The following is a 16,636-nucleotide window of genomic DNA, read 5'->3' as shown; positions in this document are numbered from 1 at the left end:
ATCTCTTCCAAGGAGAGGTGTTTCAAGACAGGACATAACATGCTACATTTTCCCTTTACCACTGCAACCATTGTGAGAACCAGTCATTGGCTATTGTGTGTTGTGAAGAGTTTGGTGCTGTTTGTTACTGAGCATATTCAAGCCCTTCCTAACTAATGCACTGCATATCAATTCACCCATGTAGCACACGTAAGAGGAAGCTACTGTTCTCTTGAGACATGATGTGCAGAATTTAGCCAGTTGCTTGAATGCCAACAAATCCTGAACTATTGTAACTACTCTCCTTCTGGCTTGAAGAAAACATGGCTCCTTTTTTAGATCTAAATGCCAATTTTATTTATTTTATGTCAGATCTTACTGTGTGGGAGCTGGGGTTGTGGCTCAGTGGTAGAGTGCACGCCTTGCATGTATGAGGCACCGGGTTCGATCCTCAGCACCACATAAAAATAAAGGTATTGTGTCCATCTACAACTAAAAAAAAATATTGAAAAAAAAAAAAGATCTTACTGTGTGGCCTCAGGCAAAGAGCTGCCCCTCTCTGAGCCTTGGTTTCCTCATGGGTAAAAGGTAGTTTTAACTACAAGCGCCCACTTTAGGACCACGCACTGCCCTTTACCAACACTAACTCATCAGAATCCTCACACAACCCTGTGAGAGAGGCCACTTGAAGGATGGAGAAACTGAGGCCCAGAGAGGTTAAGAAGCGTGTCCAAAGTCACAAGACTAGAAAGTGTCGGCGCTCTTAACCGCGGTGCAGAGCCTAGGGACAGTCTACCTCCGTCCGGCTCCGCTCCCGAGGCTCGGGCCGGCCTCCCGCCCCTCCCACCGGTGCCTACGAGCCCCGCCCCGGGACGGCCCTGCCCACCCCGCCGCCTGGGCGGAGTCCGCGCGGGATCCGGGTGGCTGCGGGCGGCAGCGGCGGCGGCGGCGGCGGCGACGACTGCGGGGGCCCGGGTCGCGGCCGAGGCCCGGCCGCAGCGAGTTCAGAGAGTTCGGAGGCGGAACCCCGCGGGCAGCGCTCCGGGCGCGAGGTCATCCCTTCCCAGGGCGCGCACCCCGCTCCTCCCCTACGCGCCCGGCAGGTCCGCGAGCCGGGGCTGGGAGGAGGGCAGGGGGCTGGGGGACAAAGGCGGGGCTGCAGGGGACGCCTCGTCTTCCCCCGCGCTCCGCAGGGCTCCTCCGGCAGCCGTAACGGGGCGCGGGCGGGGCCCAGAGCCCAGCTGGGGACTTGTGATGGGACCATATGGTGATGGGGGGAAGCAACGGCGCTCCTCTGCACCGGCTGGGGTGCCTGAAATACAGTGTAAGGGACAGATCCAGGCCCTCCGCTAGTGTCAGGCGTGAGGGAGGGTCGGCAGATGGTCAGGCAGAGGTGGGACCGGTGACCGACAGAGGCGGAGTGGGGCGGGGGCCCTAGGCTGGCAGCCCTGCCCAGCGTGCTACTCTGCCCCTCCTCAAACTCGTTCTCCCGGAACACGGGGTGGGGCCCGGCTTGGTCCGCACTGAAAATGAACCGCAGCCTCAAAGGTGGTTGAGAAATAGCTTAACCCAGGCTCCGCGCGACTGCGTGCTTCCCATTCATGCAAGCCTTCTTGTGCTGGGGAAACTGAGGCGGGGGAGGGAAGGAGGGTTGCAGGTGCATCCAGGACCTGGAGGACCCATGGCAGACTGTGGGCCCATCAGGCTCCTGGGGTTGAGTGCCTGGAGAAGAAGGAGCAAGGGAGCAGGTGGTGGTCCTGGAGGTAGGGTTTGTTATAATCATGTGGCTGGGATGACTTGGATTTGCGGACTCTCACACCTGCCTGGGTGGACTGGGGCTGAGGCTGGGGTGAGTCAGCCTTGGCCAGAGGCAGACAGGCTCAGCCCCTTTGACAAATAGAAAATGGCAGGTCCCCACTTGGGAGTAGAGCTGGGGCTTTAAATTCCTGATGTGTCCACAGAAACCCCCCTCACCCCGGGAGTCAGGGAGACAGTGAATTGGGTTTGGGTGGTGAGTAGAACATGCACCCTAGTGGTGGACACCTGCCAAAGTCAACACCCAGGCCCTGCAGTAGGGGGTTGTCTGTCTTGCTGGCAGGCTCCCCCCTCCCAGCTAACACCTGGGCCTCCCAGCTGCTCACTCTGGGGCAAAGTCCACACCTGCAGCTTCTGCCTACGTTCTCAGGGGCCAGAGGAGGCACCCCCCCCATGCAGTCTGAACCCTTAGCCAGGCCTAGGGGCCTCAAGACAGGAACCCCCAAACCCACTGTAACAAAGGCTCAATTTTTTCCTTTGTATGAAGATTAAACAGCAATGGCATTTATTGAGCACCAACTGTATGCTGGGCACTGTTTTATAACCATTGGGTGCCTTAAGAGCCTCCCGCTGCACGTGGCAGCCTCCAGGGCGAGCTTCTCCCTCTTTGTCACAGCTGTGCCCTGGATAACAGGCCTAGTTCTACTCCCAGGCTGGGCAGAGGCCGTCCCAGTAAGCGCTAAAGGACTCAAGAAACTCATTTTAGGCTCCTGATACCCACCCTTTCAGATAGGGCTATAACAAAACCCCATTTTTCAGAAAAGGATGATGAGGTGGAATCAGAGGTGATGCCTCCGGGCTCTGGGCCTCCGACTGCACAGCTGGGCTCCAGCCAAGCCAGGTGGATGCACGGGAGCTGTCATTGGTGTCTGATTCCCCTGTAGGACTCGCTTTCCCACCGAGGACTCCAGGCCTTGTCCCCAGCAGGCTCCTGCCAAGATGGCCTCAGCAGGAGACCCCCCGGCGGGCCCTCGGGACGCTGCAGACCAGAACTTTGACTACATGTTCAAGCTGCTGCTCATCGGCAACAGCAGCGTGGGCAAGACGTCCTTCCTGTTCCGGTATGCCGACGACTCCTTCACGCCCGCCTTCGTCAGCACCGTGGGCATCGACTTCAAGGTCAAGACCGTCTACCGCCACGACAAGAGGATCAAGCTGCAGATTTGGGTGAGCCAGGCAGCTCTGTGGGTCTGTGGCAAGGGGGACAGTCCCTTCAGCGCTGTTCATTAGAGGGTTCCTCGGGGGAGGGAGAGTGGCCCAGAGTTGGTGAGGGAGGTGGTACCTCTGGGGTGTCGTTGTCAGGGTGAAGCTGGCCTGGGTGGCCTGCGGGGGGCCTGAGAGGGGAGATGGTACTCACCCGGGCCTGTTTGAAGTGCTGGCGACAGTGAGGAAGTGGTTGGGAGCCCTCTGAGGGTCCAGGCAGGGAACCCCCACTGTCTTCAGAGCCATGCCCTTGGCCCCGAACCAGCCGTTGGTCCAGATCATCGTGGTTTCAAGTGCACCAAGGTGTCCTGTCAGGATGACACCCTCTGACCCGGGTGGCTCTTGGAAATGAGGTCAAAGGTGTTCTTAAGTCTCTGAGAAGTAGATGACCCCTCAGACTGGGAACCCCTGTAGGGCAGGGCCAGGCGTGGCTGAGAATGAGTTCATGTCTCCCCCATGATTGGGACTGTGAGGAGCCCTGGGCAGCGTCCCCTTCCAACAGAGTCCTGCAAGGTTTGGGTGGGGACAGGGTGGCTTCTCGCCACCTGACGCTGCTGTTTGCTTAGGACACAGCAGGCCAGGAGCGCTATCGCACGATTACCACTGCCTACTACCGCGGCGCCATGGGCTTCCTGCTCATGTATGACATTTCCAACCAGGAGTCCTTTGCTGCCGTGCAGGACTGGTGAGTGCTGCTGACCGCTGACCCCTTGACCTTTGTCCTTTCCCTGCCATCTCTAAACCCAGCTCATGGCCTACCTCCACAGGGCCACGCAGATCAAGACCTACTCCTGGGACAATGCCCAGGTCATCCTCGTAGGGAACAAGTGTGACTTGGAGGATGAGCGTGTGGTGCCTACTGAGGACGGCCAGAGACTCGCGGATGATCTTGGTTAGTGCTCAGCCTGGGCCTTAGGCCCCGGGCCTCCTAGAACCCAACCCTCTTCCCACCCTCAGGTCCCAGATCTAACAACCACCACCAGCCCTTTGAGGATTTGCCCAGAAAATACCCATGGGTGTGCCGCATTCTCCATGTAATTTGATTTCTGGAGAAATCCATAGGAACTTCCATGCCCTGGCAACCCAGTTAATGGAGACTGGGATCCTAAACAGGCAACTGACTTTTCCGTCTCTTTTGTGTTATATCAGGCATCAAATCCCACCGTCTGCTACCTGTCTTTGTGCCATCTGTGATCTGTGAATAGTTTTTAACTCTTTTTTTCCTTTCTGCTGGAGATGGAACCTAGGGCCTTGTGCATGCTAGGCAAGTACTCTACGACTGGACTACATTCCCAGCCCCAGTTTTCATATTTTTAAATAGTTGTAACAAAGAGAGAGAGAGAGCAAGAGAGAGCGAGAGAGCTCAATAATATTTCGTGACATGGGAAATTTACTATTTTTAGATATCTGTAAGATTTTGTTTTAACCTTTTTTTTTAAAATAATTTTTTTAAAGAGAGAGAGAGAATTTTAACATTTATTTTTTAGTTATCAGCAGACACAACATCTTTGTTGGTATGTGGTGCTGAGGATCGAACCCGGGCCGCACGCATGCCAGATGAGCGCGCTACTGCTTGAGCCACATCCCCAGCCCTGTTTTAATCTTTTAATTGACAAAATAATTATACATAATAATCGTAACACATATTGGGTACAGTGTGATAACAAGGTATGTGGATACAATGTGTAATGATTAAATCAGAATAATTATTGGTTCCAACTCTTAAATATTTTGGGGGGGGGGGGTTTGGAGCCTTTGAACACCAGTCATCATAAATATATACTGTGAAATATATGAAATTCAATTGCAATGTTTTAAAAAGTAAAATTTATTTTTTAGTTGTAGGTGGACACAATATCTTTATTTCATTTTTATGTGGTGCTGAGGTTCAAACCCAGTGCCTCACGTGTGCTAGGCAAGCACTCTACCACTGAGCCACAATCCCAGGCCTCTCCACTTTTTTTTTAATATTTATTTTTTAGTTGTAGTTGGACATAATACCTTTATTTATTTATTTTTATGTGGTGCTGAGGGTCAAATTCAGGGCCTTGCATGTGGAAGGCAAGCACTCTACCATTGAGCTACAACCCCAGCCCAAATTACAATGTTTATAGGGGTTGGAGATGTGGCAAGGCCCAGGGTTTAATGCCCAACACTATTCATACACACAAAAAGGGAAAAGGGAAAGATTAAAGAAAAAAAAAAACTTGCTTTTATACTTGAAGCTTCCCGGGGACATAGCCATACTCATTCACTTATGTATTTTGTAGCATCTTGTCTTCTACAATGAATAGAGCTGTGTAATTGAGACAGAGTACATGGCCCAGTCAGCCTAAAATCTTTACTTTCTAGCCTTTTGTCTCTCAACTATAATAGTCCTCTTTCCGTTTTCATTTTTTTTTTCTTTTGGTAGCAGGGATTGGATTTAGGGGCATTCGGCCACTGAGCCACATCCCAGCCCTATTTTGCATTTTATTTAGAGACAGGGTCTCACTGAATTGCTTAATGCTCACTTTTGCTGAGACTGGCTTTGAACTTGCGATCCTCCTGCCTTAGCCTCCGGAGCCGTGCACCACGCCTGTTGAATTTGTTTTTAGTTCCTGGGGATCAAACCCAGGACTACACATAGATGACACCAGGCCCCTACCACTGAGCCACACCCTGAACCCTGAGCCAGTACTCAGGGACAGTTTGCTGAACAACAAAGTAGTGAATGGTGGAAGGAGGGTGTGAATGGAAGGAGGGTGTGAACTCTCTTACTCTGTGCCTCTTGATAGTCCAACCACCACACTGTCCTCCTGGGCAAATGTGGTCTTTCTTACCTATGTGTGCCTCTGCCTCATACAATCTGCATTTTTTACATCTCTGAATATAGTCACTACAGAAATTTACTAGAGAAACTAGAAATCACAAGAAAGTATCAAGACAGAACTAAAATTCATTTGCAGTCACGTCACTTGAAAATCATTACTAATAGCATTTCTGATATTTAGCTTTGTGATCTTTTTTCTATAGAAATACACAAATGTTGGGATTGGGTTTGTGGGGAGCAGATATGTGCATGCCTTTTATCCCACAAAATTGGGATCAAGTTCTGTCCTCTACTTTGTATTCTAATATTTTAACCTAATGACAGGGCGTGGGCATCTCCCCTTGGCCCTAGTCTCCAGGTGATTTCTACAAGCAGAAAAGTAATACCTGCAAGTACTCCATTTCCTGGGGGGGCATACCCAATTTCACCATTTCCAAGCAAGTGGGGCTTCAAGGCCCAGCCCCACAAAACAAAGACAGTTTCTCTGACAAATCAATGTAAAAATGACAAGGAAAGCTGGGCACAGTGGCGCACCTGTAATCCTAGCGGCTCGGGAGACAGAGACAAGAAAATCGTGAGTTCAAAGCCAGCCTCAACAATGGCAAGGCGCTAAGTAACTCAGTGAGACCCTGTCTCTAAACAAAATACAAAATAGGGTTGGGTTGCTCAGTGGTCAAGTGCCCCTGAGTTCAATTCCTGGTACCCCCCAAAAAAGGGGGGCACTGGAATGGATCTCGGTGGTGGAGCTCCCCTGGTTCAATCCCCATTACCACCACAAAGAAAATAGTGTGTTTGATGGGGGTTGGATGTAGGCCTTTACACAGGCTGAGCTTTACCATTGAGCTGCACCCCTGACCCCTTCATTGTTTTTTATAGTGCAGCTTGACACAGGGATTGAGGCCTCTCACCTGTGCTATGTGTAATGTGATGGTAGGAACATTTTAATTTTTGGCCCACCATGTCTAGTGGCAATTGGGGATACGTTGGAGGACCATTCAGGAACAGCTGCATGCAGGCAGTACCCTACAATGGCCTTCAAGACTTGCAGAGTTTTCAGGTTGATGGGTCACTTTTTTTTTTTTTTTTTTTTTTTGGTACCTGGGGTTGAACTCAGGGGCCTCAACCACTGAGCCACATCCCAAACCCTATTTTATATTTTGTTTAGAGGCAGGGTCTCAACTGAGTTGGTTAGCGCCTCACCATTGCTGAGGCTGATTTCTTTTCTTTCTTTTTTTTTTAATATTTATTTTTTAGTTTTTTCGGTGGACACAACATCTTTGTTGGTGTGTGGTGCTGAGGATTGAACCCGGGCTGCACACATGCCAGGCGAGCGAACTACCGCTTGAGCCACATCCCCAGCCCGCTGAGGCTGATTTCAAACTCAAGATCCTCCTGCCTCAGCCTCCTGAACTGCTGGGATTACAGGCATGTGCCACTGTGCCTGGCTTTTGTTTGTTTGTTGTTTTTTTTTTTTTTTTTGAAACATTTTTTTAAGAGAGAGTGTGTGTGGGAGAGAGAGAGAGAGAGAGAATTTTTAATATTTACTTTTTTTTAGTTCTCGGCGGACACAACATCTTTGTTGGTATGTGGTGCTGAGGATCGAACCCGGGCCGCACGCATGCCAGGCGAGCGCGCTACCGCTTGAGCCACATCCCCAGCCCCTGTTTGTTTGTTTTGAGGTCAGGTTGCACTGTGTTGCCCAGGCTGGTCTTGAATTCCTAGGCACAAAGAATTCTCCCATCTCAGCCTCCAAGTAGCTGGGACTGCATACACACCAGTGTGCTCAGTATTGGTGAGGTACTTTTTGCAGTTGAGCATGTCCCCAGAGCATGTATGCTACCCTGCACCTTTGGGAAGACAAACTTTTCTTTCTTTCTTTTGTTTGTGGGAATTGAACCCAGGGCCTCACCCACGCTAGGCAAGTTCTCAATCACTGAGCTACATCCCCAGCCTTTTTTATTTTATTTTGAGACAGAGAGGTACTAGGTTGCCCAGTGTGGACTTGAACTTGAAATCCTGCTTTAGCTTCCCAAGTGGCTGGGATTACAGGCGTGCTCCATTGCATCCAGCTCTTGGCTCCATTTTCAAATAAATATGTGGCTTGGCAGGCCTCTTCGGGCAGCAGAAATTGAGTTGAAGCTGAGCTGTAGCCACCTGTGGACACCCATGGCTACTGGACATTATTTTCTGGACTGTTGCAGCCACTGCCTTGTGACAAAGAGATTCTTAGGATTGTCCAATTCAGGGCTGCTGCTGCAGAGTTTTATTATCATTACCAGTAGCAGCAGCAGTAGCAACATCATTTTTCTTGTTTTACAAATGATCAAACATAGTGTCAGAGAGGCTAAGACACTCAGCCAAGGTCCCACAGCAGAATAAAGGGCAGAATTGGGCTTAGAGCCCAGGCATGCAGGATGCCACAGCCCAGTCCTGCTCCTGGGAGTCTCATGGGTGTCTCCACCTTATATCCATCCAGGTTTCGAGTTCTTTGAGGCCAGTGCCAAGGAGAACATCAATGTGAAGCAGGTCTTCGAGCGCCTGGTGGATGTCATCTGTGAGAAGATGAACGAGTCCCTGGAACCCAGCTCCAGCCCAGGCAGCAATGGCAAAGGCCCAACTGTGGGGGACACCCCAGCTCCCCAGCCCAGCAGCTGCAGCTGTTAGGGATGGCTCTTGACCCCCTCCTGCCCCCTCCTGCCTCTGCAGGGACTGTGACTGAGGCACGAGCCACAAGGGCTGTCTCCAAGCTCAGGGCACCCCCATCCCTGCATGGCTCAGTCCCTTTCCATATCACCATGGTTAGGCAGCCCCTGTCAGAGGCCGCACACCCCAGGGGCTCAGCTCCACATTTCAGGCAGGGGCTTGGGGACATTGCCGTGCACTTGTTTGCTGCTTTCCCAGACATTGTGACAGGGGGCTGTGGGCAGCATGTCCCGCATGCCTGGGGGAGAGGCATCCACAGTGCCTTCGACCTTGGACCCGTGCCCCCGTGCCACCCTGTGCTGGCATTGCCTGGTGCTTACAGGCTGGAGGAAGATGTCTTGCGGTGTGGGTTCTCCAAGTTAATCCTGGGAGGTGTTGGGGGAGACCCTCTTTCTCAGGTCCCCCAGCTTGGCTTTGAGCCTATCCCATGAATCTTCTAGATGCTAAGGTTCCAAGATGGGGCAGCGATTTGGCCCCTGTATACTTCTCCCTCTGGCTTGCAGACCGTCCCCTGGTGAAAACAGTGTGAAGGCCCACAGAAGAGACAGTGGGTCAGACCCCCCACCCCCGAGGGACTCTTAAAGTGCTTTCTGAGCTTCCCTGGGACCCATGTCACTCTTGACCCAGTCACTGTCTTGACTGATCCACTTCATCTCTGATCCTGAATTGAATTCTAGAACATTCTAGCTACACTGGGTAGAGCCAAGAATTGCCCAACTCTTAACATTCCTGCTTGGGGCTTTCTGCCAGGAATTAACCTCAGAGCCAGGAGACTGGGCCCTCCCTCTGGGGCCCCATCCGCCTGGTTGTATTTTCAGCAAGATCTTTCCAAATCTTACATCCTGCTAGAAAAGGAAATTGGGCAACGATCCCACAGCCTGCGCTTGCCGGTGACTTCCTGATGTCAGGTTGGGGCTTCTCCAACTTTTGAAGACCCAGTGTCTTGTTCCCAAGCCATGTCCTCAGGGTCCCAGTGACATGACATTTGTGCCAGTGGAGGAGTCCTGTGTAAAGGGTGCTTTGGGGTCAGGAAGGAGAATTGGGCAGTTGGGTTGCACCAGCTTCTGTCATTGCCTCCACTTGTAGACACAGCTGGGGACTGGCAGGTCCTCATGTTGGTGGGGGGACGTGCTGTGATCAGTGTCAGGGAGCCCACGAAGCCAGGACCCCTCCTTGGAGGGTGGATGCCAATCGAGGATCTATCTTGACCCTGGAGCCCAGAGGCTCTTGCTACCCATTGGGGTCCAAGCTTGCCAGGCATGGCACCCCTCGCTGCTCCAAACCCCCACTGACCGCAGCCCGCATCGACACTGTGAGGAAGCCTAAGTGGATTCTTGGGGTCCCCATCACCCTGATTCCATGTCAAGGCTGTGTCCACTGCCCAAGCCCATGTAGCCAGAATGATTTCCTGTAGTTTTAATAAGCTCTACCTCCGCCCTGGGTATATGTGTGGGAAAACCTGGTTCAAGTTCAAATTAAATGACCAAATAGAAATGGACAAATCTTACCAACCCACAAAGAAGGGTATCTGAATGTTGGAGGTGGGAGTCCACTTTTTCTCGCTGCTTGAATACCAAAGTCGAAGCATCTCAGAAAGCTCTGAAGATGCTCCAGGCTCATCAGGATTTTGTTGGTTGGTCCATTGTTCTTAAGCTGCTGCCCCAAAATGATGGACCAGTGGACCATTGGTCGAGGACCAAGTTTCTCATCACCCATGTGATAAAGCAGCTGTGGCCGCATCTTGAACTTGACCTGAAGTTTTCTGTTTACGTTGGATTTTTCAAAAGTTCAGTTTCAAGTAGCAACAGAGAGGGCTGCCTCAGGGTTCTCTCAAAACTCGGGGAATAATGTAGGAAACATTTTCTGGTTTCTCCTAAAACTGGGACGGATTTTAAGTTTTATTACAGCAGGGAGGTTTAGCTCCAAATGATCACAAGGGAACTGAGATCAACGTCCTCCTGGTCAATGAGTGGGAAAGAGGTCTGTTGAGTTTATAAACAGAAATTAAACCAAAGGCGTGGGAAAACCACATCTCAGCTCCAGAGGACTGAGGTCAGAAGAGCTCCCCACCAGTGCCTTGCTATTCCCTATTGGTAGTGTGTCTTTCCACGGGCAGTTTCAGTGGGAGGTTCTATTTTTCTTTTCCTTTTGCTTCTCCAGGGATCACCTTCTTGCATATTCCTTAACTCCTCCGCCTAGACTCATACAGGGTGAAACTTGATCTCAGTATTAAAGCGATAATTCTGCTACCGGCTCCTCCCTGACAGTTCTGAAACACTACTGAATGAACTCTTGGCAGGTCATTTGTATCCTGAATGTGGTTCTGTGTAAGTGATTCCTTGGTGTCCAACTTGGAAATATATGCACTTTTCTCCACATGAAATAAAGTAGTTGTGCCTGAATGTATTTGTGCTTTTGCTTCTATTAGTGAAATGCAACTTCCAGGAAAGGGTGGACGGTCAGTTGGAGGTCATTGGTGATGCAGCAGAGCCCTCAGCAGGCCTGGGGCTGCCTCTTGTGATGCCCTATAATGAACAATTTGGTTCTAGAAAGTTCCACCTTGTGGAAAGCAGGAAGGGTGATATTTCTCCACTTAATCCTACTAAGTCTGTCCTTCCCACAGTAGCCACAGGTGACATTTGAGTCAGAGTATGTCCATCCTCTGCTCAGAACTATCTATGGCTCCTACCTTATTTGGGGAAAATGCCAAAGCCCTCCCCCTGTGGTCCACAAGGCCCTGCATGATCTGACTCATGACCCCACTTACTTCCCCGTAGTTGCCCCCATGGCAGCCATGTTTGCCTATTTGTTTTTATTCAAATATACTGGGCCCATACCTCAGGGCCTTTGCACTGGCTCTTCTGTCTTCCTGGTCCACTCTCATCCTAGATCGTCTTACATGATTCCCCTCCTCTCCTCCTTTAGTTCTTTGTACAAGTCCCACTTTCTCATCAACACCTCTGTTTAGTCCTACAGCCTCTCTCCAGTGTCTCCCCCCACTTTCTCCTTGAACTTAACGCCTTGATCATGCTAAGTACATGCTCTACCACTGAGCTCCATCCTTGGTCCCTCCCCGGTATTTCTGATGTCCCTTCCTCTGTACTTGATATCCCTCCAGAACCCCTAAAACCTGAACTACTATACGATTTGCTAGTTTAAATGCCTCCCTCACGGCTCAATTTTGTCCTTTTCCCTGCCACGTTTCACTCTGTTTCTGACCGTGATAAAGTAAAAAATGAATATTTGATCTTTGTCTCCACTGGTTCCTACACACGCTTCTAAAACCCTTAGAATCTTTGGAGAGAGAAGAGTATCTTTTGCACACCAAGGAAGTGACTGGTGAGGGGGGACCCCAGGAAGCTGCAGGGTGGGGCTGGGTTTTAAGAAAGACCGAGGCAGAATTAAGGGGTTACTCGTGGTCCCACCCTTCAGCTCCCCGCTCACATTGGGGGAGGGCAGAGAAGCTGGAAGTTGAGTTGATCACCAATGGCCAACACCAGCCCCTAAAGGATGGGGTCCCTAGGGTTGGGGGTTAGTGAACACACTGAGATGCTGAGACAGGGCGCCCAGCACACCACCCACCGCATCCCCGACTCGGTCTGATCCTTCACCACCGGCCAGTAAAGGAAGGTAAAGCACCTGGTCATTTACTTAGGGAACCAGTGAGTCACTGTAGCAAATTATTGACCTTAAAAGAGGGAAGATTGCGGAAACCCTCAGGCTTTACAGCCAAGTATGATGGCCATGTGGATAACCAGGGTTGGGTATGTCTCCCAGAATACACGTGTAAGAAACTTAATCCAAAGTCATTTGTTAGTGGTACTGGGAGGATTTGGGGTGGTCATGAGGATTAGATGAGGTCCCCTGAGAGTAGGGACACCCATAACGACATTGTGGCTTTATTAAATGAGGAAGAAGGCCTGAACTAGCACGAGTGCCATCTCACCTTGTGATGCCCTGCATCACTTTAGAACTCCGCACCAGAGTGCCTGCCTGCAGGAAGGACTCACTGGATGTGGCACTGGATCTTGAACTTCCTAGCATTCAGAATCATGAGTTGAGTTGAACTTTTTTTTTTTCTACCAGGGATTGAACCCAGGGGCACTTTGCCAGCAAGCCACATCCCCAGCTCCCGCTCCCCTTTTTATTTTATTTTATTTTTCAGTTGTAGATGGACACAATATCTTTATTTAATTATTTATTTATTTTTCTGTGGTGCTGAGGATCGAACCCAGGGCCTCACACATGCCAGACAAGCACTCTACCAATGAGCCGCAACCCCAGCCCCTCCCAGCCCTCTTTTACATATTTTATTTACAGACAGGGTCTTATTGAGTTATTAGGGCCTCACTAAGTTGCTGAGGCTGGCTTTGAACTCACAATCCTCCTGCCTCAGCCTCCCAAGCGGTTGGGATTACAGGCGTGCACTGTGCCCAGCCTATTTATTTATTTATTTATTTATTTTTTAAATTTTGAAATAGGGTCTCGCTGAGTTGCTGAGGGTCTTGCAAAGTTGCTGAGGCTGGCCTTGATCCTCCTGCCTCAGCCTCCTGAGTGGCTGGGATTACAGGCATGTGCCACCCTGCCTGGCTCCCAATAAACTTTTCTTTTGTATATAAAACTCCATCTGTGATATTGTTACAACAATAACAACAAAAATGGAAAAGGAGACCTGGGAATTCAAGCGAGGGCAGTTTTGTGGGACTGAGCCCTTAAAGTGAAAGGACCCCTTTTGAAATTAAAAGCAACTTCCTGATAAATGGTTTTATTTCTTGAGCTAAGAGCAGGCGCCAAGGAAATTAAGACCAACATTTCTCCAGCTAAGCACAGCCAAGTTAAATCTGCACATCACATGTCCTGCCATTTGCAACATTGGTGCCTCCTCTTCTCTTATAAAAGCTTCTGCCCCCCTGAGTCCCCAGAGATGGAGATTTAAGACAGAAGGATCTCTATCTTCCTCAACCCCGACTTTGAATAAACCAATTTTCCTCATCAGCCTGGCTCTCGAGTTTCTGTGGAGTGTGGCAGGAGGCAAAGCCAGATGCCCCCAAGCGCAAAACTGCACAGTCTCACACTAACTCCAGGTAATGTGGGTCAGGACCAAATTGAATGGCAGGACACCAGGATGGTGTCCATGGAGAACTGGAGAACTGCTCTGTGTGGGGAACCCCGATGTGTGTTCTGAGTGTTGGGAGGGGGCTGGGTTGTGGCTCAGGGGTTAAGCGCTTGCCAAGCACGTGGGAGGCACTGGGTTTGGTCCTCAGCACCATGTAAAAGTAAATAAAGTAAAGGAACTGTATCCATATTATATATACATATACATATGTGTGTGTGTGTGTAAGAAGATAAATAAATACAAATTTTATATATACGTACATATATTTATTTATTTACTCAAAAAAGAAGTGTTGTGAGTGGGGTTTCTGACATAGAGCAGGACACTCGATGATGTTGGTTGAGTGGGGGGCATGACTGCAGACCCCAAAAGAGAGACTAAGGCCAGGAGCTCCACAGCCTGTCGCAGGATTCTCAGCTCTCCTCTCTGTGCCTTTCCTCTGCATCCCTGACTCCCAAATGGTGCCCTTGAACAAGGGGCAGTTGCCCAAAGCCCCCACCTAGGCCTGAACCAATGACTGAGCCAGGAGGTGGAGTGAGCTGATTGGCTGGCGGGGTCACATGCCAGCCCCTGGCTCAGGCACTGACAGTCTGAGACCAGCGGCTTCAAAGAAAAATAGATGTGTATTTGCCTGAAATGGGAGGTTGATTGCCACGGTAGTAAATGTGACCTGCCCATTCTACCTTCCTCTGATCCTTCCAAAATAAAGACTGGAGCCTAGCGATGGCACACACCTGTAATCCCTGCAACTCAAGAGGCTGAGACAGAATGGTTATGAGTTCAAAGCCAGCCTCAGCAATTTAGCAAGGCTCTAAGCAACTCAGTGAGACCATGTGTCTAAATAAAATATAAAAAGGGCTGGGCAGGGGCTGGGGTGGCAGCTCAGTGTTAGAGCACCTGCCTCACACATGTGGGGTACTGGGTTCAGTCCTTAGGACCACATAAAAATAAAGATTATTTCCATCTACAACTAAAATAATATTTAAAAGGGGGTGGGGGTGGGGATGTGGCTCAGTGGTTGAGCGCCCATGGATTCAATCCCTCCAGAATTTGCTAAATCTCCATTGTGCAATCCCTAACGAATAATTCAGTCTCCTGTGGTCACTGGATGACACCTTTGGTTCATTGATTCTCAGCAGTGACCATGGGCGCCTTAACATCTCCTGGGTACCCCATGACCAGGCCACATCCCTGTCCAATTGAATGAGAAGAGGCTGGGGGTGGTGCTCAGTGGTACAGCACCTGCCAAGCATGTGAAAGGCCCTAGGTTCGATCCTCAGCAGGGCAAAAAGAGAGGAGGAGGGAAGAGGAGGAGGAAGAGGAGGAACCTAGAGCAGAGGTTCTCAAACTGGTTTTTTCCAGACCAGTAGTGTCTTGTTAAGAACTTTCTAGAAATGCAGATTCTTGGCCCTCTCCCAGATCCCCTGAGTCAGAAGGTACCCAGCTTTTACAAGCCATCCAGAAGAGTCTAATGCATGCTCCAATTTGAGGATTGCTGGGCTAGAACAAAAGGGACCCCAGAGACGTGACAATCAAACCGACATGTGGAGCTTGTTTGGATCTTGATTCAAAGACACTCAGTATAAAAAGACATTTTTAAGCTAATCAGGAAAATTCGATGATGGCCCAGGTATTAAGTGATTCCAAGGAATTGTCGTAGGTGTGATAATGGCATTCTGGTTGTGAACACAAATGAATATATTTTTAGAGGTATCTACTGAAGGATGAAGGGGAAAATGACATTGCCTGGGATTTGTTTTAAAATAACCCATCAAAACGTCTCACCACAAAAATAGAGTTTGTAAGCGAGGTGACGGGATATGATTTAATCATTCCACATCGTATACACGTTACTGAGCCCAGGTTCCGAGGCTCCTCCCAAGAACAACCAGCGTCCAGGAGAGGAGAGCTGGGGACAAAGAAAGGCCTTATTCAGTGGCCACACAATGAAGAAGAGGGGGCTTTGCTGACACGACCACCCTGAAGGGCCCAGGGGGTCCAGATCAGGGAAAGGAAGAGGAGGGAGAGGGACAGGCTAATGAGGGGGAGGAATATTCGTGTCTCTTCTAGGAAGGGGCAGAGATCTTCCAGGAACTCGGGTGCCACCTCTTTTCACTCCTTTTATGGTCTGGTATTTCCGGAAGTGGTCCTTGAGTTTGATGGATGCCTTTACCTGCAGGGTTGGGGCAGGGAGACAGACTGGCAAGTCAAGGTCAAGTTAACCCTGTGTTATGGTTATGGATGAAGCATTTCTCAAAGATTCAGTGTGTCTACCTGCAGAGGAAGGACATCTAACTCAAAAGTTAAGGCAACAGCCGGGCAGGGTGGAGGAAAAGAAAAAAAAAAAAAAAGCTTATGGCACAAAGGATTCCCGACATGCCTTTTCGTCTTATTCCAGTCACCCACCCACAGGATACCTTCGGGCCCAAATGAAGGGTGAATGTTTTCAGCCAAATTGATCTTCAGGTCCCAGAAGAGAAACCTAGGCAACTTTCATCATCGTGGCTCACACTCAGAGGCCTCATCTACAGCAGAGCTAGTGGGAGACCAACAATGTATTGCCCAGCTCTGGGACCTCCAAAATTAGTGGGGCTCTTTGTTTTGTTTTTGGTACCCGGGATGGAACCCAGAGGGGCTTTATCACTAGGTCACATCCCCATCCCTTTTTATTTTTAAAAATTTTGAGGTTTCAAAATAGTGGGGTTTCACTAAGTTGGTGAGGGTTGTGCAAATTTGCTGCAGCTGGTCTTGAACTTGTGATCCTCTGGCCTCAGTGTCTGCAGCAGCTGGGATTACAGGCATGCGCCACCACACCCAGCTAAAATTAGTGATTTCTAAATTAATTAAGAGCAAGTATAACTAGAAGATTTAAGCTGGGTGCCATGGCACATGCCTGTAACCTCAGCGGCTTGGGAGACTGAGGCAGGAAGAACGCAAGTTCATAACCAGCCTCAGCAACGGGGAGGCACTAATCAACTGAGACCCTGTCTCTAAATACAAAATAGGGC

The 16,636-nt window shown here is 49.9% G+C and overlaps 1 protein-coding gene across 4 annotated transcripts; it reads left to right on the top strand.

Annotated features, from left to right (window-relative positions):
* The first annotated feature begins 883 nt into the window (after positions 1–883).
* Positions 884–10,914, top strand: RAB3D (RAB3D, member RAS oncogene family). 4 transcript variants are annotated; one of them, XM_081284050.1, is made up of 5 exons: positions 884–1,031; positions 2,679–2,961; positions 3,564–3,682; positions 3,765–3,889; positions 8,286–10,914. In XM_081284050.1, the coding sequence occupies exons 2-5, from the start codon at positions 2,734–2,736 to the stop codon at positions 8,471–8,473; spliced, it is 660 nt and encodes a 219-aa protein (XP_081140176.1). In that variant the 5' UTR covers positions 884–1,031; positions 2,679–2,733; the 3' UTR covers positions 8,474–10,914. The 4 variants fall into 4 exon arrangements, with proteins under 4 accessions (XP_081140176.1, XP_081140178.1, XP_081140177.1 ...); XM_081284052.1 differs by having other exon boundaries at positions 2,554–2,961; XM_081284051.1 differs by having other exon boundaries at positions 884–1,082.
* Positions 10,915–16,636: the final 5,722 nt, after the last annotated feature.

Source organism: Spermophilus citellus (assembly GCF_964194105.1).
Source record: "Spermophilus citellus genome assembly, chromosome: 3".
NCBI lineage: Eukaryota > Metazoa > Chordata > Mammalia > Rodentia > Sciuridae > Spermophilus > Spermophilus citellus.
Note: the sequence above shows the minus strand (reverse complement) of the source record. Positions and strands in the feature narration are given on the sequence as shown.